Source organism: Perissodus microlepis, chromosome 16, assembly GCF_051167445.1.
Source record: "Perissodus microlepis isolate ML-2025 ecotype Zambia chromosome 16, ASM5116744v1, whole genome shotgun sequence".
NCBI lineage: Eukaryota > Metazoa > Chordata > Actinopteri > Cichliformes > Cichlidae > Perissodus > Perissodus microlepis.
The window spans coordinates 25,941,847-25,965,849 of NC_140476.1; the positions used below are offsets into that span (position 1 = coordinate 25,941,847).

The 24,003-nt window shown below is 42.3% G+C and overlaps 1 protein-coding gene across 3 annotated transcripts in view; it reads right to left on the reverse strand.

Annotated features, from left to right (window-relative positions):
• Window positions 1-222: 222 nt before the first annotated feature.
• Window positions 223-24,003, reverse strand: part of kdm6a (lysine (K)-specific demethylase 6A) — a 44,863-nt gene continuing 21,082 nt past the window's right edge. The window contains exons 7-30 of one of the 3 annotated variants that reach the window (XM_084908852.1): window positions 21,484-21,538; window positions 20,988-21,022; window positions 19,374-19,467; window positions 15,551-15,677; window positions 13,136-13,234; window positions 12,640-12,859; window positions 11,495-11,635; window positions 9,714-9,806; window positions 9,579-9,632; window positions 8,313-8,417; window positions 7,286-7,672; window positions 6,004-6,887; window positions 4,327-4,456; window positions 4,060-4,165; window positions 3,320-3,525; window positions 3,049-3,101; window positions 2,887-2,958; window positions 2,629-2,777; window positions 2,437-2,551; window positions 2,150-2,337; window positions 1,924-2,065; window positions 1,711-1,837; window positions 1,431-1,601; window positions 223-1,349 (exon numbers count right to left, since the gene is read on the reverse strand). In XM_084908852.1, the coding sequence (XP_084764978.1) occupies window positions 1,323-1,349; window positions 1,431-1,601; window positions 1,711-1,837; window positions 1,924-2,065; window positions 2,150-2,337; window positions 2,437-2,551; window positions 2,629-2,777; window positions 2,887-2,958; window positions 3,049-3,101; window positions 3,320-3,525; window positions 4,060-4,165; window positions 4,327-4,456; window positions 6,004-6,887; window positions 7,286-7,672; window positions 8,313-8,417; window positions 9,579-9,632; window positions 9,714-9,806; window positions 11,495-11,635; window positions 12,640-12,859; window positions 13,136-13,234; window positions 15,551-15,677; window positions 19,374-19,467; window positions 20,988-21,022; window positions 21,484-21,538 (3,780 nt within the window). In that variant the 3' untranslated portion in view covers window positions 223-1,322. Of the gene's footprint in view, window positions 1,602-1,710; window positions 1,838-1,923; window positions 2,066-2,149; window positions 2,338-2,436; window positions 2,552-2,628; window positions 2,778-2,886; window positions 2,959-3,048; window positions 3,102-3,319; window positions 3,526-4,059; window positions 4,166-4,326; window positions 4,457-6,003; window positions 6,888-7,285; window positions 7,673-8,312; window positions 8,418-9,578; window positions 9,633-9,713; window positions 9,807-11,494; window positions 11,636-12,639; window positions 12,860-13,135; window positions 13,235-15,550; window positions 15,678-19,373; window positions 19,468-20,987; window positions 21,023-21,483; window positions 21,539-24,003 lie in introns of all 3 variants that reach the window. The other 2 variants (XM_084908851.1, XM_084908853.1) reach the window with 2 other exon arrangements.

Sequence of the window (24,003 nt, forward strand, 5' to 3'; positions counted from 1 at the left end):
CCGGTCTTTAAATCTTTTTTAAAATAATACATTTTTGTATCTTATCTACATCCTTTGTATTGCAGGCTCTGCACTCGTCTTGTGTTACATAAACATTTAACTGCATTAAATTTTATATTGCTGGATGATGATACTGATAATTCTGGCATGTATGGAATATTTTCACTTTCCACCCAACAAGCAGACAGCACTGTTTACACAGAAACAACACAGCTGCAGATGTAAATAAAGACCGGTTTTGTTTATTGACGCATAAAACATCCTTCAAACAATAAACCCATTTCAATGTAAGGTCTCTGTACAATGCTTACTAAGCAGTTTTATTCATATAGAAAACGTTATGAGGGGCCCTGCTTTAAAAATCACAAGGCTCCTTCAAATTTAATGGCAGGTACTCTGGGAAAAAAAAAGTACAGCATTCCATCAACAAATATTTTTCAGGCAATAAATAGGCATTTATAAATAGTGTAATTTACAACCAAATACAAAAAGAAAACATCACAAATTTAAGTTCACTCTTTCAACTATGTGCAACCCTTTTTCTTTGTGACATGGCCTACAACTCATTTCCTCTCCCTCAACCCAAAGGAACCAAAGTCTCATCATACTTGCAGCATAATCAAAAAAACTTAAGTGATTACAAAAAAATCCAAAACAAACAAACGAAGGGAAATGTCTCAAAGAATCTGTCACTCAACGTTTCGCATTACAAAACAGTTTTTAACTCATGTTCCTGACTGAGGAGGTGTCTAACATACAAAAGACCCGCTATGCTAATGTACTTGTGTCATCGAGGGGAAGGAGGGAACAAAGCTTTTGTGAACTCACAAACAGAAGACAAAAATGGCGAGGAACAGGAAAACTATCGAGTCAGTAGTCTTTGCGTGATGATGTTGCCAGTTTAAACTTAATATGTACAAAATTTGACTTTTTTTCCCCTCCTTTTGTGATTTTGTGTGGTTTTTGGGGTGAAGTCCAGCTGAGCCAGCAGTAGAACAGTCTGGTCGTGATGACAGGTGGAGCTACCGTTCACCCCCTGTAGTCCACTTGTTTGGGTGGGTGGGTGGGTGGGGGGGTTGGGGGTGGCACACCACTCTGGGCAGGTTGCATAGACACACAGCTTTCAGGCAGCTGCCTTATGGGATTAGCTACAGGGTGCAGTTGGGTGACTGCCGGCTTACTTCCTGAATATCAGAAGAAACAAACTTAAGAAAAAAGAAAAGAGCGAGAGAGAGAGAGAGAGAGAGAAAAGAAAAAACAAGGTTTCTGGAGAGTTTCTGATTTGTGGTACTAAAAGTCCTCAGAACGAGAGAATATCACCATCAAGAGGAGGAAGGCAGGGGACTCGCCTGTGGGGACAAAGAAGCACACACTGAAGCATTTCATGGTTCTCTGTGGCCCGCCCTGGTGGATTTGTGCCCGATACTTACAAGTGTGAACTGGTCATAAACCTGCATGAGGTCCTCTATCTTGTACTGCTCCAGCACCACAAAGTTGTCCAGGTTAGCGCTCCCCCTACGGGCACAGTCCTGGCAGTGCACCACGTATGTTTTCCTGCTGTTGCTCTCGCTGGTTACAAACAGCAGGTCAAACACTTCCACCTAGGTGCAAAATAGCAGGTGCACAAGCGTTACCAAAGTAGGAAAAGTGACGATCGAATGGCATGCCTGCAGCAGGAAGGAAAATACAAATGAGCAGGGCTGCGCTTACTTCACAGATGCTGCAGTAGTGTGCTGGCTCGTTCTGGGTCCTCCCATGCCACACCAGTTCCTTCCCGGCAGCCAGCAGCAGCTCCCTCTGCATCTGACACTGCTTCAGAGTGCGCAACAAGCAATACCTAAGAAACAGAAACACACCTGAGGTAAGATCAAGGTAACATGCACACAAAACCAAGAATGAGATGATGAATCTACAGGCATTTACTTGATCATCTCATAAAGCTTGTGGTCTGAGACTTTAATGTTCCTGGCCATGTTCCATGAGAGGTGGATCATGGGAACGATGGATTTGACGCTCTGCAGTTTGTTCCACTCGTAGCGCTCCACCGCCAGCTTGTACTGATGGGCTGAAGAAAAAAGCACATATTTATGTTCATCTGTGCATGATTCAGTCATACAGCTGGCCCCGATGGAGAAGGAGCTTTCCTAACCTGTAAGGGGTCCGACATTCCACGCGATGTTGTTGCACCAGCCGATGGCCTGAACCCAATGAACTGTGCCTGTATTAAGCCACACCAAGTCCCCGGGACGCTGGATGAAGCGGTAAACAGGCACATTGGTCTCGTACAAGTCCTCCAGGTTGGGCCACCAGGAGCCCATCAGGTAGTTAATGTTGTTCCTGTAAAAGGAGGTAAAATAAAGAAATATATCATCAGATACAATGAACCACTTTGAGCTTCACCTAACAGACTTCAAACGATCTTTTCTGTCGACGTACTTTTCACAGAATTCATTGATGACGCCCCAGTATGGCTCAGGCACAGCAAACCACTCGCAGTCCCCAGGACCAATATTAATATTGACGGAGCAGAAATTGTTGTTTTCTTGGTGACCTATGAAAAAGCACGATTACTCAGAGTGAGACAAAAGACTGCACAGACACTTGTGGTCACACTGCGTTGATCTATACCTGGTGTCCTGCTCCCTGGCACCTTCATATAGAGCTGCACAGTATTCATGCCCAGGATTGTGTGACCTACGTGACTGAGCAGGTTACCAGCTGACACCACTCTGGCGAAGGCAGGCAACTTAGTCAGCTCCTGCAGCTGCTGCTTCCACCTGAAAGGGCAGAGGTCAATGAAACGAAGAAAAGGGACTAGTGCTTCATCTTTCTTCAACTGCAAATCGCTCTACACGTTTCATCGACTAAAATGAATGAGTCACTTACTTCTTGTCATCTGAGAGGTCGATGTTGGTGCCAAACTTGATGTGTTTGAACAGACCCTTCCTTCGCCTCACACTAAGAGCAAGAGCGTAAAAAGGTCATTAATAACAGAAACAAGAGCTCGCAAAGCTTTCAAATCTACACAGAAAGACAGAGAAAGTTCACCCGTCTGAGGAACCCGCCTCCGCTTCCACCTCCTTTTTCTTCTCATTTTCTTCCTGTTAAAGAAAACATTTGGATTGGTAGATTTTTATAGGCTGGTAACATACTCAGCAACACGGTGAAAATATTTTCAATGTAACATGGGAGGTGGCTGATTTGTAACATAATACAAGGTCAGAGTTTTGTAGTGAAAATTAACAAACAAAACCAAGCATTTGATCCTGATTATCTTTTTACTTGAAAGCCAAAATAAGAACTTCAATTAAAATCTGACCCGCAGAGACTCCTGGAAGGACGATGCCTGGTACTGGGCGTATTTGATGATGGTGGTGTGTGAGCGGCTGCTCTCACAGCGCCACATCTTCCTGTTGCCGCTGGGATCCCAGTTCTCATCGGTGGGCTGAGCCAGCTGAGTCCGCACCTCCACTAAATGGTCTGGGTTAGCCTCCACCAGTGTCTTAGTGGAGAACAGGCCCAAGTCTGAGAATGAGGAAGCAAGGAAGAGTTTAGAACAGCTTTCATGCATCTTACATCATTTTAAACAAGTGTTAAAATAGATTTTAGCGAACCATCGATATGAACTTGTGACTTAAGGGGAACAGAGTGGAACACGTATGTTACGTGAATTGGTTTCTGTTTTATTTTCTTTATTAATAACCTGAGGACAATCTGTTATATAATAGTTGGGGGGGAAAAAGAGCTGATGGTAGTGATTTTTTTATATTATTTTTTTGGTGCAAATCCAACTAGTTTTCTCCACAGGAAATGTGTGCAGTAACATTTTCAGCTTGCAGGTGGTGCTGTTGTCATACATGTCATACAAAGTCATCCACACAACATGCTCCCTCCTGTGATTTCAGAGACACACCCACAGAGCCATGTGAGACTGGGAAAGAAACATCGAGTCAGCCACGCCAGCCGCACTTGCAACCCTCAACACGGAAAACACCTAATTTACAAAACTGTTGATGCTTACACATTAAAGCACTTTGCAGTGCCATCCCATCCTCTTACCTAGTTTGAGCGCTCCAGCCAGTCCTCTGATGACAGTGACCGGGTTGGTGGGATTGGTGCAGAACTGATGAAGGGGGGGGAAGAAGGCATCCCTCTTGTTTTCTAGCTGTATGTCAGACAGGAAAACGTGAACTGACTCCAGGCTTACTGAGAGTATCAGTGCATTAAAAAGGAGCTTAGAGTGTTTGTACTTGTTAGCTGTAGCTAAGATACTGAGAATCAACAACATGATGAATACTTCTCCTTATATGGCACAGCTGTACTCACATAAATACTGGGTGTTGGGGGATTGAGTTTGTCCTTTGGCAGTGGAGGAGATGGCGCACGAGGGGGTCGTGGTGGGGGACACCTGTCCAAGAGGATGCTGCTGGTCGACAGGCCGTTCTTCCCCAGATTCCTGCAGGTAAAGAACACGAGATCATCACGCTGTGTATCGGCTTAGGTAGAAATCTGAAACATCAGTGCTTAGTGTGCCTCATTTTGTGAACTCTCCCTTCGCTCTCCTTCCCTTTATAATGTCTTGATGCATTCTCAATCATCCAGGAAAGTAAATCGTCACTCATCACTCATCCAAGTGACGAAACGTTTCTCCCACAAAACGCTACGTCCAGATGAACAGAATCAACTTTTTGGAGATTTACTCTCCTGGATGATTGAGAATGCAGCTCACTGAACTAATACAGCCAATCCCTCAACAAGTTTGTGCTCTCTGCTCATATTGCCTTCATGTTAAATGATTTTTTGCTTTTTAAAGAACTTACTTTAACATTGCACTCAACAACAAATAAATCCTCCCTAACAAAAAAAAGTAACTTCTTGGGCCAAATCCCCCACAAGTAGGGGTGATGTGGGCTGCAAGTGGGCCCTGGGCCACAAGTTTGAGACACCTAACATATACTAATATAGTGTTACCATCAACTGCTCATACACCTTTCATTCGTGCTTTGATGTTGCTTCTCTATCTGGAACCACTATTTCTAACTGCCCTGCTTTGTGATAGACACAAATCAATAAGTCAGTAATAAAAAAATAAAAAAAGAAAAACAACTTTTGGTTTACGGTAATTTCACTAGAGGTTCATTGACACTTCACATCACTGCATGTACATCTCTTTATTACAAGTCTGACAGCACATCCCTCTCTCTGTGCCACCAGTTAGCATTAGCTTTTGGGTCTAATGACTTTTGTGCTGGAAACCCTGCAACTTATCTAACTGGAAGGCAAACATGGATGATTTGTCTAAATTAGCTGCTTGTCATTCTGCTCTTAAATAAAACAAAACCCCCAAAAACACGATAAGGAGAGGGACCAACATGAGCGATGGCCTAACTCTGCATGACTTGAAGATTAAAGGCAAAAATGTCCTCCACATTTCTCTAAAGAAGGAAAGAGCGAGAAGAAACAAGTACGTTTCTAGCACTGTGACAGTTACAAATCTATGTGGGTCACACAAACATTTAAGCACATGTACACTTCAGATCTCTGTCTGACATGAGTGCAGAGTGTGAATGATGCTGGGAGGGAGCTAAATGGTGTATAGTACGGGGTCAAAATATCAGGGCATTTTCAAATGTAGCAAAGAATCAAGGCATTCCTCACTTTCACAACATGGTTTCATACATATGAATGTGTCTGCTGCATTAACCGACACGGTTTGTGTCGGTTACCCCAACCCTAACAGATAATGGGCAGGTGCTAGCAGTGAGCTGGAGAGGGCATTGCAGGTGTCTTTAGCTCTCGCAATGTGTTTCAGTTTCAGATGTACACAATAATTTGTACTTATATAAACTTCTGTGACTAATTTATGGCAGGCTGAAAAGTTTGAAAAACTCAGAATTACACTTAAATCCAAAGCGGAGTACAGTAAAATGAATATTAATTTGGGCATGCACTATATTAACTCAGTGAATTCTATATGTGGTCTTAGCTTTACTGACTTCGTACCTGCATGCTTTGAGCATTTCACTGGAGCTGGGGTAGATGGAAACTGAGGACCAGGGAGCCAGGCCAGCAGGGCCAGAATGTCTGTGAGGCCCCCCACAAGGCTCCACCTTCATTGGGCTCTGGGAGTCCTCCAGCCCCTTTCCATTGAGCGTGGGCCCCTGACTGTTTGTACTGGACGGGCTGTTAAGGCAGGGGAGGCTGTTAATGGTGTGAGGGTCTGCTGAACATGGAGAGGGCATCGCAGTGGCAGAAAGTGGCGAGGATGCCACTGAGTGCTCTGAAACTGGCTTGGTGGCGCCATTGAGACCTGGATGGACATTGTTCATTTTCTCTGAGGAAGACCCTCCGTGGTTGCTGTAGTTATTGTTATTGTCGTTACTGGTAGTATTAGCTTTTCCCTTTATCAAGGCTGAGAGAGGATTGTCTGAACTGAGCACGCTGGGGGCAGGAGAGCTGGGCAGAGACGCGCTGGCAGAGCAGTCAGTCACCCGTGGCTGGATGTGATTAGTCAATCCCTGCGCAGGGGTGGTGCTGGGACTATGCGACGTCCCTCCGGAATGCCTGACGGCAGCCTCCTGACCTGATGGCAAAGCGGCAGCTGCAGCACTGCTACCGGTGTTGCCCCCTGAAGGCGTGGTGTCTTTGGTGTGGACCCCTGAGGTAGTAGCGGAGTGGGGAGGTGAGGACAAGTGGTTGGGGGTTGTCTGAGGGGAAGTGGGGGATAAAGACGAGGCAGAGGAAGAGGCAGTGCAGGGCCCAGAGGAATGTCCAACCTGATTCAGAATGCCAGATGATGTGAACGAGGTCTGAGGGGAGGAGGAAGAAGAAAAAGGGGGTTCTCCATTAGGACCTGCCGAATGTGAACCTGGACCTTTTTGAAGCCCCTAGAGAGAGAGTGAGACATACTGATTAATAAATGATGCATTCAATGAGCCAAAATAATTCACATGAAAAACATGCAGAAACAAAATAATGCAGAAGGTGACATGTACAAACGGTCTACAAGTTCACCAATCTAATCAGTCATTCACATGGCAGCAACTCAAAGTATTTAGGTGTGTAGATGTGGTAAAGGTGACCTGTTGATGTTACATCCAACATGGAGCAGAATGTCTGATGAATATTTCTTGCATCTTGCTAAATCTATGCCATTAAGAACTAAGGCAGTTCTAACAGCACAAGGAGGTCAAACCTGGTGCTAGTATGTACTTATTACAGTGGCCAGTGAATGTGAATTGCTGTTGTGCAAAACAAAGCCATTTCAAAGCAGTCAACAGTGTACCTGAGTGGTAGTGTTGCGTTGTTGGCTCCTCCATGTCTCGTCTGCTTGACTGGGACTACTGGTAGTGCTGCTGGTGCTGGGTTGACTGGCGGCTTTGCAGTTGTGAGGTAGAGAGTTCTGCTGCGGGTAAGGCACGTTTCCGTTGCTTGCGCCGCCACCTCCCAGTCCCAGGTTGTGATTTTTGTCCGGGTGTCCAGGCAGCCCCGCTGAAGGACTTGTGGAACAGGATCCATTGGCTGTGGGCTGAGTGACACACGGGGGCCGGGTGGCTGTGTGATTGAGAGGGGAGGTGTGAGAGAAGCCTGCGTGGTGGGGAGAGGGCCCAGCCAATTCGCCGTTGGGAAGGCTGGGCCTCGGTTGGCCACCTGCTGCTGCCTGCTGCCGAATCTGATACAGGGCAGAGAATGAGAAAAGAGTCACACTTAACACAAACTGTTCTGATCAGGAGTTTGCACACACACTTAATGTGAACACGAAGGCTTAGGTTATGTTGAGCTGTCAATTGCTGCTGTAAGCTACTCGTTTTCTTTCACATCATTCACATATAAGAAAAAAAAGACACCTTCTTTCTCAAATGAGTGTGCTCATCAAAATGATGCTCATCAAAATCTAAAAGTGTCTCAACTGCCAAGGCCTGTGCACTTCCCTTTGGTGACCATGAAGGGCTACAGCAGGTAGTATCATGAAAAGGATTTGTTTCACAGCGCTCACTCATACAGTGGACTCAAAGCAGATCTCACAAAGAAGATGGTAGATTTACACAAGCCAATCACTTCTCTTGTAGTCAAATTTTAAATGTAATTAGATAAACCAGTGTTATAAGTACGTGTTACAAGTGTGTGGCCACTCCAACCAGAATTATGCCAAAACTTATTCATGAAGACCAAACTAAGAGGTTGAGAAATCACTGAAAGCCCAACAATGCCTTGACATTCATGTCCATCATAACTCTATGTAAAATATAAACCTCCTATACATTAGCCAGTAGAAACTGACGTCACTAATAACCAAGGTAGCATGTGTGTACCTGCTGATGATGTTGCATGAGAGAGAACTGCTTCTCCAGCTGCTCCAGCATCTGCAACTGGTGGGGGTTGAGGTTTGCTCGGTTGGTCCGCAAGTGTTCCAGGTGCTGTACATTTCACAACAGTGTTGCATTAAAATTAGCAGATCACTTATTAAAGCTTACTACCAAATGCACAGGTAGCATTCCCCACACATATCTATTACTTGAGCAAGACACACATGTAGTTTTAATTAACACCCAAATACATTTGGTTTATTAACTTTAGCATTTTTTGTGTATTATTTTCATCTATTTTGTCATCAATCTTCCTTTTCTTATTTCTAAACTTCAGTCACGATGACAAGCTAGCCCTATCCCTTTCTGTGTTTTTGTGGTGGCAGTCTCTGACACCATTCGACCTTATCTCATTGTATAATCATCAATCCCACCACCTCGGACAACAGGTAGCAACGCCCTCAGCAATGACGCTGAGCAGAATTAATACTACATCTGCAGCTGTAGTTCAAGACAATGGACTCAAAAGTCTATCCAATCAGAGATCCAGCTGATTACATTATGCCAATATAAATTTGTCATTGAGTTTTGGCAATTAAAGTACCTGCAGAGAAACACAACCTAATGGTATTCTTGTCATTTTTACCCATACTATCTGGGGATTCTGAGATTATTATCCTTAACGACAACTAACCTAAAAAGTAAAACAAAAAACACATGTTAAAATTTTAAATGACTGCTTCAGTTATTTTCATATAAAAGTGTTACAATCTTTAAAGAGTTTCTAGGTTTACACTTGAGTTCCATGTAAATAAATAAATAAATGATTAATTGGAATTTATAAATGAAACTGATGTCCAAGTACAATCCATGATCAGCTTTATGAATGTGATACAGATGGGAAGCATGGAGAATATAAAGAAAAATGACAAGACAGGATAAAAATGTTAAACATACAATATCATGAGCTGATATAAGTGGTTCTGTGAAATGCATATAAACCCCCAAAGCGACCTATTTGAGTATGTCTCATTTTAGCTAATAAAAGTCAGATGTCAGATCAGACTTTACATTTTCTTCTACATCAGAATCATGTGTAACAGTAATAAAGTTTGATTTGGCAATTTTTTTTGTTTTGTTTTGTCTGTCTTGCATCCCCTATTGGGCTCCAACCTTGGATCTTTTGAATATTATGCAAATGTAAACCACTAAAATGTGAAGCCTCGGTGAAAAATAGTAATAATTACAAAATTAAGAAATGCATGTTCCTACCTGAAGCTTGATTTGCTGTTGATTGGTGGTGTTTCCCCACGAGTCTGCAGCACCCTGTAAAAGAGACACAAATATGTACCATGCACCATATTTTTAACTCTCCACCATCACACACAGTAGCATCCCTGGCTGTACCTTGGCTGGGCTGGCAGTGCGTTTCTTCTTAGCAGGACTGGCCTGCGGATCTGCATGATTGCTGGCAGACTGGCCTCCCTCCCCTTTACAGGCCTAAAAATGCATCAAAGACAGTTTGTGACTACACACTGGACTATCAACAACAGTAAAGCTGCCCCCCCCCCCAAAAGTGAGCTAAAATTTAAAAAATGAGCCCTTAAACAAAAATATCCAAACTTTCCCCACACTGAGATCAAAGGACAGGGTCCATACTACACATTTACATGCAAAAACATTGAGCATTTAAACAATGCTTGTATGGCAATACTCTGATATCAAATATGGTTTACCTTAATCTAAATAACTGAGATGGATTAAGGTGGTAATCAGAGTATTCATACTGTGATTATTATGTGAAACAATGTGCTATTTGTTGCATTTAGGGCTGTAGCTGGATATTTGATAATGAAACAGTTTTTGTTGGGTTCAGGATTCAGATATGAGGAAATAAAAAGCCTTAGTTTCTGTGCCTGACTTCCCACTCTCTCTCAGCAGTGATGATCATGTTTCACTTAACCCCAATGTTGCCAACACAGCGACTGCCACTAGAGTTCTGTGACTTTCAGATCTCTTTAGCCTTTTCCTTCCAAAAAATGCCTGGCAAACAGTCTATAGCCAGCAGTCGAGTGCTTTGCATCGGCCTCTTGTTCACCTGGCACTGACACAGCTCTCTCTCCCTCTATATCCAAAAAGTAAAGCAAGCTTGAAGTGGCTTAAATCTGCATTCTTTGTAATGGCGACGAGGGGTGATACCTGTGGTTGTGAAATGACTAGTCTATGGATAAACGGCCCTCGATCCTGATAGGTTTAAACGCTTTTCCCACGAGCTTATGGGCTTAGTCACTCATTTCAGGTCACACTGAGTAAAACAATTTTGGTTTGACTAAAATCAGATTGCAGGCACTGTCTTTAATACATGAGAATCCTTGATTATTCACAGTCTGTTACTAAAATCGTATTGAGAGCATCCCTAGTTGCTTTACAGGAAAGTAGTTTGAACATCTCATATTCTGTTTGTTAACTTGATAACACGCTGTAAAGTCACTAATGCAGACAGGATATCACTTGGTTCACTCTGATCAATACTTAGAATCACTAAAAATGACCTCATTATTGTTGTGGCACAGATGAAGCATGATGCAAATATGGTGATTTGAAGCCAAAATGAGGACTTAAGGATTTTACTAACAGACAAACAGAAAAAACAAGAAGGGTTAAAACTGATGTGACAGTGGTGGAGTTGAGCCTCAGTCTTTTTTTCTAAGTCAGTTGTGGCAATCAAAACTCGCATATGCCATTCATGACAAACACAGGTCAAATCCATGCATTCGTACTACTCGATATGCTACGCTCATTAGACATGCATTTTCAGCATTTTCTGTTGCAATGTCTGCATAAGATTTGTGCATTTTTGTAAAAAAGATAAAAGCAGTGTGGCATGATGAGTTCTTTGTAGAAATCCTTAGTAATTCTAACACGTGCCTTTTGATGAGAGAGAGGCTATGAAGGGAAACTGCACTTTAGCAATTAAGATTATTGCAAAATGGGCCTCACTCCAGTTCTTTCATGCTGTTTATCTTTGGATCCATATTGAACACTGATGCAAGCCAGAATTTTGGAAAATGACTATGATGTAGTTAAATCCTCTAAAAGTATGAGGGCAAGGCTTAAACAATCCTCTTCAATTTACAGTTTAACTAGTTTATAAGAGACTGGAGTTTCCTTTATAAGCTGGATCTCACCTGCTGTGTCTGTGCAGTGTTCAGGGTCCCCTGCCTGGACGTGAGCTCAGCAGGAATGGGTAGGCTCCATGCCTCCTCAATACTAGGAAGCATTTTACTCTTATTCTGCAGACTACCTGGTTGTAGGTTACACAACTGAGCCTAGGAGAAATTGTGTAAGACACAAACTTTAGTGCTGAACTTGGGTTGGACAAAAAAAAAAGGTACTAGAAAAGTTACCGCTCGTGTACGTGCTGTGATCAAAAAATCTTCAAAGGAGCCCATTTAAAAAAACAGAAGAAGATAAAAACACTTTGGCTGGTTTTAATTTGGCTGATCTCTGCTTCAAAGTCACCTTTTTGTGGATGTCTGAAAAGCTTGTAGCTATTTGTAGGTAAGTGGAAGTCCCATTTTGACCACTTGCACTTGCTAGTAGATTGTGACTGTTTCTGTAGCCAAAAAAAAGTATTTTAATTTGTATCTGCACACAGCCAGATACATTTCTCTGGTGTTATAGTAGAACTCCACACCGAGAGTCTGACTCTGGTGGCCAAACTCAGGGGAACTTACTCAATACTAAAAAAATCACACGCCCATTCTGGTTTTACCTCTCCTGAGCTTTTGACATGTTGTGAATTTTCAAGTGAAAACTGAAGCTGGCCCAGCACTCAAAACCACAGTTGGATCAGTTTAAAACTTGACTGGTTGATGTTTGCCGTCTTTGCTTGAAGATTGCAGACGTGCAAGTGCAAGACGGGACTTCCAGAGAGCAATATTACAAATGCAGCCATGCTGAAAACATTCTGAACTCCACAAAAAGATGACCTTAAAGGAAAAATTACAAATTTGGTAAAGTTACATTTTCTTGGGGCAATTCTCAGATGTTTTTGATCACACCTTATATAGGTGATATACTAAAATGTTCAATGCCATGAAGGAATGCTTTACAATAAAGTGAGGGGAACACGCCAAAACAAAATACCAATATGAATTATTATTCATATCTCTGTTACCAGAAATCAAAAGGACAAACACGCAGCCTGCAATTCAAAAAGCTGATTGCTTTGGCAATGTTTGGCACTTAACACGTCACTTTAATACACACACACACCAAAATGCACCACACGTAACATAGTGCGTTGGGTTTATGTAAAGGCCAGCTCTACCTGCAGCAGCTTGATACGTTGTGTGAGTGCAGCAGTGTTGAGGCAGGCCTTGCTGCGAGTAGCGTTGATGTAGCACTTGATAGCGTCGTGCGGCTGGCCGCAGGATTCGTAGAGAGTGCCCAGATCCATCCAGGCAGCGGCGTGGCTGTGGTCCAGTTGAACAGCACAGATGTAAGCCTGCAGTGCATCCATAGGCTGGTTCTGCTGCTGGTAAAGCACCCTGGATGCAGAGGCAAAGATAGGAAATTATTCTCTTGCCATCTTCCAGGATTTAGGTCATTATCCTCTTACAAACTCACAGTTCTCAGGAGACATAATCTGTTCTTCATAATTCTAACAATAGATCCTTTCACACTTTTTCCATGTCCTCTATGCAGCTGCTGCTGCTGCTTCTCCACCAGCCATTTTGAGTCAGACCTAAAGATCTTCACCTTCTTCGTTGTGACCTTAATCATACTTCTCAGCATAGCCAACACATGACAAATTTTGCTTTTACCCTATAGAGCACCAGGTGTCAGCACTGGCCTCCGATTTATCAATGGACTGCCGGTAAGAGATGAAGGCATCCTGCACCTTCCCAATACTGGAGTAGCATCTTGAGGAGAGGAGACAAAGAACGAAATAAGGACCAAAGAACAGTTGAACTATAAAAATATGACTGATACCATTCTGGTGACCAATTTCTACCCTAAAGCAGACAATTCAGGGTTTAGTCTGATGTTTGTTTTTAGGAACAAATTGACTGATGTGAAAACATTCAGAAGACAGTTGGGCATCTACTGGTTATGTGTCAGTTTACGCTTACACAGCCTACATACAACAGTTTATGTTGTAGTTTAAAATACAACACAACACTACAAAACTTCAATACAGTACTAATACAGTGGTTTGCAATGCTACCTTACTTTCCATCTCATCCATCTGCAACATTGTATAATGGAGAGGAGGGTTGCTAGACGGGACATGTAAATGCCTTTGTGCATTAAATTTAGTTTAACCAACTAGTTTTTCTGTTGCCAACTAGCAAAGGGAGCAACATTTAGCTATCTAGTAGATGTTGCTGAGGAAAAATCTGCACTGAACTTTGTTCCAAAACATATTCGCTTTCTATCTTTCTTCATGCATCTTAGCCTGCTTTTAAGACACCTTTTTACACCAAGCCCCTTGATGTGCAATCGACCGAGTCAAGTTACTTAAATTAACCAAAAACTGTCCTGTAGAATTTCCTGGGCTGTGAAAACCACACAAAACCGTTTTAATCATTCCTGTTTGCCCATGCATAAATGTAAGAACTCATGACAGAGACAGATACATTTTCCATGCTTTTAGGTACTTTTTAACTAACATGCACACGTCTGTGAAGGTTCTCAGTCATCCAGGTCATCGTAGTCTAAGGTGCTAGGAAAGAAAAGCGTCTGGAATTCTTTATGTTTCCTTGAAGACGTTTCACCTCTCATCTCTGAAAAGTTTTGAGATCCCTTCCCATACACCTTAAAGCCCACTCACATCCTGGGCCATTTGACCTTAATAAATCACATGATAGGGTGGGGCTAGGTTTCATAATGGGTTCACCCGAAACCTTGGCTGATTGTGAAACACACACACACACACACACACACACACACACACACACACCTTGGCTCGTGTGATTAGGCAGAGGATCAATAGGGGGTCCATGACCATCTTGGGGACACTCCCAATAGGGCTTAAATCTGGGACTCTCCACCAATTGCACTTATAACTGAAAAAGCTTCTTGGATGAGAGGTGAAACGTCTTCAAGGAAACTCCAGGCGCTTTTCTTTCCAAGCTCCTTAGACTACCAAGCACATGGTCTCACTCAGATGACTATATCAAGAGCAAGAGCAGCTTTCAGCTTCCAAGCAGTAGAAAAGCTTTTCTACCCAAACAGCTACTTGCCCTAATGAAAGACCAATAATTGGTCACATAGGCTTGTAAGGCTTTTAATACTTGGCAAAATATTAAGAATACCTGCTGTTTGCCCAGATCTGGTGAGTGAAATTCTGGTATTTATTAGTCTGCTGGTTAGCACTAATTACCAGACGTGTGTTGCTAATCTATACAGTTTACACATGCAGCCTGCTAAGCAAGCTGGTAACGCTACACACTGTCCACATATGATCAACTGTTTTAAAGTTGAGGCTTCAAAACACAGAGTCAAAAAACCAGTGCAGATGGTGTTTTATGGTGAAGTGATTTTACAGTGTTGAATGCTGACTATTGTGCAGCAAGTTTCAACTTATTTTCCTGAATAACTAGAAACTCTTTCAGTCGGTGAACTGAACAGCACCCTGATCCAGAGGAAGGTCCATTTATGTGGGTCATCAGGCAAGGCCGATTCTAGTGCACCAACATAGTGACTCAAGTAAAGACTGCTTAGTCTAAAAGGAATATTATGCAAAGACCAATAACCCAGTTAAGGGATGCCTTTTTTTGTTTTTTCCCTGCTTAGGCTGTAACCTCAAGGACAGCATTGGCCCCATGGTCAAGACTGGGCATCTACTACATTCAACCGAAACAGCAGCACAGGAGCATGCATTTTAACATCCTGAAGCATTAGCTAGATTTTAAGGTTGCTAAAAAAACAAACTAATTATCTTGTGATGCCTTCTAACAGTGTTACGTCATGTTTTTGGCAACAAGTGGTTTTTTTGTGATGAAAAGAAGATGACAACTAAATAAAAACTAATGAATTTGAAGAGATGAGATCCAATTAAGTTGTGCAGAAAGGTGGGACGAGTTTGGAAGTGATCCAATCAGAAATAATCTTCATATACAGTAAGGTCAGCCAAAAGACTACGACTAAAACTAAAATCAGAATTTGCCGTCTAATTAAATTTCACAACACAAGACAAGATAATACGCAAACAGCCGCGTCCTTTGCTTTTGTACCTGCCAAGAAAGTACCAAGACTGGCCAGAGTTTGGGTCTGCCTCTAAAGACTTTTGCAGACACTGGATGGCATAGCTGTCCTTGGTGCCTTTATCCCCCAACTGTTCCACTGTGTGATGCATCCAGCCTGAGAAGAGCAATACAAAACATCAGCCTTCACAATTCAACTGTAACACACCTCGTGGCTTTGTTTTTTTATTTAGTGGTGATTACATACCAAAGGAGAATACAAGTGTTATAAATCAAAATCCACATTTTTTTTTTTTAAATGTAATGAAAAAGGTAAGATTTCTGATAAGATTAAGTTCTGTCTGCCAAAGGAGAAAAAAAAAAAAACAGAGATCAAATAAATAAAAACTTGTTACTTCCTGAAACTTTAATGAGAGTAACAGTGGAAAAAAATCAAAGAAGCAGTTATATTCAAAACGCTTAAACATCTGATATGAACCAGCCTTTACAAACAGCTCCTCCCTGCTTTCAAGCACACACACGCACAAGTACGTGTGCGTGCACACACATAAACTTGGCAATTTCAAGCAAACACAGAGGCTCAGGAAGACTGTAATGAGCAATGACAAACCTCCCACAGCCCTTCTCCTATACACTTGCGTAACCACATATGCGTACTTATGTGTACTTGCGTTCCCGTGTACTCGTGATACGTCATCAGTCGGAGACCAAGTACTGTTCCGATTTAAAGTACGCATCAAGTCGAGAACGCAAAAAATTCCCGGATGTGTTCTCACTCCGCCTGTTTTATCAAGCATGCATCGGTGGTGACTTGGTACAGCTAAATATCCCAGAATGCATTTCGTCAAAAACTCAAACGCGGCAATGCGATCCAACTGAGGTGGATCGAGCATCTGATGAGGCAAAGTGGTCCAAGAGCCATGCTAATGACAGCACAGCGCGCTGGAACAGAATGAAACTAAGTCAGGATAGCCATGGCTGTCTAAGATCTCAGAGTTCGTGTGGACTGCTGTGTCTGAAGTTTTTCAATGGAACCAGGTTTCAGTTATCATCAAGACCAAGGAGTCACTGGCATAGTGGTTTCCAGCAATTAGTAATTCTGTGAAATTTTCTGGTCAGTCCAGCATCCCTGCTTCTGCTCTTGCTCTCTATGACATCTGTCAGACTTGACAGTAGGGCTGGGCGATATGGCCTAAAATCCATATCGCGATATAATTTGAAGCACGTGCGGTAACGATATAAATCGCGATATATTCTTTTCTTCTGTATAACGTATTTTCCACACTATAAGGCACACTTAAAATCCTTTAATTTTCTCAAAAATCGAGTGTGCCTTATGTATGAATTCTGGTTGTGCGTACTGACCTCGAACCGATTTTGGTGTGCAGAAATCTGTTAAAAATGTTTTGATGGATTGTCAGAGAATTACGGCTGCCGTAGTGAGGAGCTTCGCGGAGTAATCTGGGTCCAAAACTCCGTCGGCTTCAGGTCCCAAAGTCAAACGAACACTGAGAGTTAAAAACGGTCTAAATTCTTTCATCTTTAATAAAATCATCAGCGTTGCTGCTGTAGCAGGTGTAACAATTAAGTTTAACATCCAGGCATCCATGAAAACAGAATTTATGAAATTTAACGGAGTTAAAAGTTAGCAGGAAGTTAGCTCGCTAGTTTCCACCTAAACATGACATACCATGTTCTGACTGAGAGATTTTTGAAACTAATTAAAACGTACAGCTCTGCTACCACTTCCAACATAAATGAAGACAGAAAACTAAACAGCAGTGACGTTTGCACGGTTACTGAAGTTGGACTACCTGGTATAAGTATTCTGATTCTGATTCTGATATAATGTTGTGCTACGTGATTGCTAGCGACACAGCTATGTTAGCATAACATTAGCACAGTGAAGCTGGAGGATGAACGCCAACCTTTTTTCCACTCAATAAAAGTTAATGTGAGGGATTCTGGTGGTCAGGGACAAATGCAATCGCATAGCAGGATGCTATACACGGGCCAAACTTCAGTCAGGAGAACAACTGAGATTATTCATCCACAATACAAGGTTAGTTATTAATATACTGCTACAACACAGGAACAGAACAGCTGCGAGAGAATTCAACATTAATGAATCAATGTTACGGAAGTGGAGGAAGCGCAGTTTTTGGCTTTCCCCATATTTCAAAATCTCTTCAAATCTCTTTGCCATTACTGTCGCCTGGCATAATTTGCAGATGATAATGGTTGTAGCCGCTGCGATGCTTTCGACCAAAACAGGCGCAGCTTGATGACATCATCAACATGCGCTATCACGATAGAGCGGTATAGTCAAAAAGCGGTATCGTTTCTATCGTATATCGTTTCTATTGCCCACCCCTACTTGACAGCAATCTATGGCAATTCCTAGTGGTCTCACTAGGTTGGCAGGGCTATTGCAAGCATCGTAAATCATCTGTAATGGGAAGTTTTAGCCAAAAAACTATTTCCAGCAAGTCCTGATAGGTACAACAGTGGTTACCACAACTATATACAAACATACTAAGCCAAACACACCAAACAAACTAATCTGTGCGCCTCACTACCTTGGTTATCTTGGTATTTTGGTGAACCTGTGCAAAGTATACTGTCAGTTTCTGCTGTGGTCTTCTGCTGCTGTAGCCCATCTGCTTCAAGGTTCAACATGTTGTGCATTCCTGCCTTGGTTGTAACCGGTGCTTATCCCGAGTTACTGCTGTCTTTCTATTAATTCAAAACATTCTGGCCATTCTTCTCTGACTTCTGGCATGAACATAGATAACTGCTGCTCACTGGATAGTTCCTACCAGACCAGTCCTCCTGGCACCAACAACCATGCCATGTTCAAAATCACTAAAATCATCTTCCTGCCCCATTCTGATGCTCAGTTTGGACTACAATAAGTTATCTTGTTCTTGTCTACATACCCAAATACAACGAGTTGCTATTCTGTGACTCACTGATTAGATATCTGCATTAACAAGCAGTTAAATAGGTATAGGTAATACAGCAAGTGTATATAAAAAATTTACCAACATCATCACAGCGTGTGTGGTCCTTTCAATTTGTTTTTATATAAATGTATGAATTTTTTTGATTAATACTGACACACACACACACACACACACACACACACACACACACACACACACACACACACACACACAGAAACCAATGCCTGAGTAAATAAAGCCAGAATTATTTAATCAAACTAGATAAAAATCCACTTATTACAACATTTGATGTAAAAATACAACGATTATAGCAATCACTGGTTGCAGATGGTTTTTTTCCCCCATTCTTTGCAGGATGGTAAATGGTAAATGAGCATGCAGACTAGGGGAAGCCGGGAATCGAACCACCAACCTTCCGATCAGTAGATGACCTGCTATAACTGAGCCTGAGCTATAGCCAGGAACACTAAAAACACTAATATCTTAAAAAAAAAAAAAATCATTAGTCAAAAAAGTCATTAACTGAATATCCAATTATAGGCAGATGACCAGAACAAGACTGACTCTAGGATTTAATATCTAAAAAAAGGAGTATTAGCCCACAAGATAATGCAAGTCATGACTTAATCAATGTTGATTTGTATGGGGGAAAGTGTGCAGCAAGAACCAATGCCACACAGCGCAATATTTACCAATCTAAGCTCATTTGCAATACATGTCTCTAGCTCTGTCTGAATATGTTATGGGCCTATCTGAAAACCACTTCACTGCATGCAAAGCAGTTTGTGATCTGAGTGCCAAAACCTGAAGATACTTTCAGCCAGTTTAATCCGGTACATTTCACATGTGGACATGAGCATCGGCCTACATCAGCAAAGGTCACTCACCAAGTTGTTGCAGTGTGGTCGCCTTCACTTGTGCAGGAAGATTTTCCGCCTGCAACAGACTTTCATACGCTTCCTTCGCTGCTCTGTATTTCTTCTGCGGGGAGAACAGGAAGAGGAGGACAAGCAAGAGAAGTAGACATGGGGGTTGTTTAGGCCAGATAGGAAAGCCAGTGTTTTATGGTTCTATCTAGACAGACAAAGACTTTAAAGACCTCCTCACACTCATAGTGTCCTTCCATACACAGACAAACACACGGGGGAGGGTCAGTGTGAAAGAGCACACGCCTGCCAGACTCAACAAGTCTGGCAGGTGTGTGTCTGCACTAAAATGTTTGTGTGCTTTAACAAAAAGGAACGGTTTGTATTTTGGGGAAATCTGAGCTGCCTGCTGGTGAACCAAGGGTTTGTTTTAACTTAGTGAGCTTACTGACCTTTTGTCTAGATTATCAGGTAGAGTAATGTCAGTGCATGCACAGAATCTTCTCTTATCAGTTCTAAAATAGCCTTTTAAAAACCAACCCACCAGACTGTATGTGCAGACCTTGTACATACACAGTCTGGCTCTAGACTCTTCCTGTCTGCACACAATATAAACACCTCTGGGCAAACACTGACACTTGGGCACACAAGCGAGAGAGATTCTTTAATGTTCCTTCCTGTGTCGACTAATGATTGTCATTAAGCCTGAAGGCAAATACAACCAAATGAACAGCTGCATTTGGAACTACTACAACTGAAGAATTGCAATGGGGAGGGGGGGGGAATTGTTGGTAATGAAGCCCTGCCATTACCTACAAGATCTGACATTTAGAGTCATTTAGTTTTAGATAATACTTGAACAAAAGACTGTTCTGTAGTTAATTGACACATTTTCCAACAGGTCCTGATCATGTTGTTTCAACATGATAGTAACAGTAATGGTTCTTATATGGCGCTTTTCTACTCTACCTGAGCACCCAAAGCGCTTTGTACAACATGCCTCATTCACCCATTCAAAAAAGCCCTTTTTTTCTATGCCTAAGTGCTTTCTACCTGACATACACACATTTACACTCTGATGGATGCATCAACTTGGGATCTGTGACTGGAGCAGCCAGGGATCGATCCAACAACCTTCCACTTAGTAAATAACCTGCTCTACCCCCAGTGCAGCATATTTTCATAATGGCATACTGAGGAGTGCATTAACATATTCAAACTTGGCCTAAACAAGGCAAAGGGACAGATACATGTAAATAATAACAGTACCTAGATATAGTAACTCATCGACACCAGTGGTCTAGTACAAAGTAGGGGTGTAATGTACCTATATATGCCCTGAATCATTCCCAGCAGCCTTTGAGCCAAACAATAATAGTTAGAAGTTAAAGCTTTATATTACTGGTGTTGTTCATCATAATTTTTTAATAATTGAATTATTTTATACTTATGAATAAACAGTACAGTTGTTCTTATAAGCCACAGTATCTGAGTTCTTAAAAAGGCTGGATTACACTGAAGGTCTTCCCTTGTCAGAGAAATTGTTAAATCGATATAAAGTTATAGCAGGTGCATAGTGCTATATTAATTGAGTACAACATGAAATTGTTTGGCCCACATTTATCGATTGCTTACCTGGATCTCATATAAATGAGCGATGTGGAACTGAACTGTGGGGGTAAAAAAGAAGAGAAATTAGAAATTTGTGAAATAAAACAACAACAAAAAAAACCCAAACAAAGAGAGAAATTAAGCTAGATAATGGATCCATGAAGCTCAGTGGGTACAGACTGCTAGCACTACGGAGCACAGATGGAAGGGGGAGTAGGACACTTTCCCCAGAGTGTACATGTAATCTGAAATCACAGTGTGTATCTGCAATGTGCTTGAAAGCACTTCCAGCTCGCTCTCTCTCCTTGTGCTGTCTCCTAGGCAACCCCAGTCTTGGGCAGAGTCAGCAGGGAAACAGCAACAGAGAGAGAGAGAAAAAAAAATCTGCTCTGTAGAAATATTCCTATGCCCTTTCAATATGTGTTACATACCACTAGCAACACGGCACATCATATGTGATCACACTTTACGCTGTAGCGTGTGACTGGTTGGCTGGAACAATTATAGCACCTATACTTACTTTCAGCTTTGGACAAAGTGCAGAGTTTGGAGTCGATCAAAGCCAGCTGAAAATGCTGCAGAGAGGGAAAAAATGAAATCATTTTAGTGTGAAAGCAAATTCACACAAATCAAACATCTCTGTGACAAGATTAAAAACAAACAAAAACTATTTAACCTATTTTTTTCCGAGAGCACAGAGCACAGGAGTGATACTTTTAAGGAAATCGTGGAGAAATTTCTGTTCTTCTCCAACTAATGTGCATTACCCAAATCCCCAGCATTCCTAATAAACCATAAATGAACTCCTGCCACTGCAACAAGAGAGGACACTGAGAACTGGAAAAGCTAAGGCACAAATCTCACCCCTCCTTTCCCCTGTCCAACTTGTCCTCAAAATGAGACGCTGATATCCAGTGGCAGGCTATTAATGGCATCCAATTCCATCATCTGAACTAGGGTTTCTGGGTAAGGCAGATGTCTGCAGAGGCCAAGGCGCGGCACAGTACCAGGAAATGCCTTCTACATGGGGTCACTGAACTGATTAGCCCAAGTCACACAGCTCTTCTGGCCTTCTCGGACTCCCTTTAGTTCTTCCACAAAATGCCCAGATGTTGCTGACACATTGCTGTAATTTTAACTGTATTCAAGTTCATTATACGAGAAAGTGAAATGTAAATTCCAGCAAGATGTCCTGTCTATAAGTGGCTTCAAGGTGACAGTTTTCATTGCAGTTTATTTCGGTAGTTAACTAATCTGCCAATTGTTCTTCAATTAGTCAACGATCATTTCACTTATGCTTATCTCCACTTCCAGTGGGTAAACCTCCTCTTCTAGGCTCCAGTGTTTCACATAGTCAAGTCTTCCCACCTGTGAATATCACTGTGTTGTCTCGGCCCACAGCAAAATAAAATAATGACCCAGAAACTTGTACTAATTACTATTCAGAATAAACACTAATAATAATGTGAGAAAAAAACAAAAACCAAACAAACTAGCATACAGGAGTAGCTACATTATCACATTTCACTCTTTAGCTAACAAAACTGAAATGGTGTTCGCTTAGCAAGCATCATGCATGAGAAGGTTCCGATAGGTAATCTAACATAAACATTACTGGACAAATTTGAACATAAAGTATTAACGCTATGCACTGAACTCCCTAAAACTGAAGCATTCAGAGCTGACGTCACAGCTCCAGGGTGCCGGCGTTTTAAATGCTCGTGCACAGCAGTAGTCCTGTCGTGGAAGGAAAGTGCCAGTTTGCACACTCTGCAAATAACTTTTGTTTAAAATCTCAGTTTCCATTTTCTTCCGTCCTCCTGTTTTGCCGTTCACGCTACGTTCTTCTTCGTTAGTATTGTCTGCAGTCTTGGCAGACGATATAGGCGATACTGCCCTATAGCTTCCTGTAGTGTATTGCAGTTACAAAAATAAATTTATGATATGATGCATCGACAATAAAATTCCCCCATCAATTAATTTTTATAGTTGATGTCATCGATTATTTGGACGAATCACTGGAGCCCTTTTTCAGTCCCTAGGGTTGCTGCACTGTAACCCTATGCAGTCCCAAATGATGCTTTGTGCATTTAAAAAGGCACCACTAGAATCTGGGTCAGTAAAACCTGTCAGCACCTGAGCACGAGGCAAATCCCAAAACCTTGAACTTCTTTCAATGGCACGCACACTTTTGGAACAAACTGTACTGCTTCTGTTGCTGAACTGGTCGAATCAAAGAGGATTTCTTGCCTTAACCTTAAAACTTAAAGGCAAGCACCGGTATCAGCGGTCCATGCTGGGGAAAAAGACAGCTATAAGCACAGGCACACACATAAAAAAGGAGGCGCCCGCTGTCTTGGAGCGACAGCAGCCGCACAGACGGTCAATGTCAGCCAGATAAAAATCAAGAGCCGTCCAGCTGGATCTTTCTTTGCATGCTTCACCCTGGGCCAGTGGAGCTTCACACACACTTACACATGCATGCGCACACACGCAGACACACACAGAGGACCCTGCTTAGGAAAAACTCCCTTTTAAACAGCGCTACGAGCCACTAAACATCAGACACTCCTACTGCATCCACATGCTTTAATGTCAAGCAACAGAGGCAAAGACAAATGCTTTTACCTAGATCGCTTTCACATCACACTCCTCATGGAACCCCACAGCATCCTCCAGTAGATCTCCGCCTCAGCCTCTTCTATCCTTTCCCTCCTTCCCTTTCACACTTGCTCTACCATCAGGCAGATAATGCAGCAGGATTGTCAGCTTGGCATTCCACCTCCCTCCCCATGTCTCGCTTTCCTCACTCTCTCTCTCTGTCTCTTTGCAATCTTTCTTTTTGTCTCTCTCCCTCCCTCTCTCACGCCACCTCCTTCCCCCTCTTCTATCCTGGTGTCACTGATTACTATTCAGCAGACGGTTGCGGTGGAGAGTGCCGAGAGATGACACACAATACCTCAAAGCTGGAACAGGCAGGGAAACACCACCTCTACATCCCCCCCTCCCTCACCCAACCCAAATCTCACCTCTCTTTCTC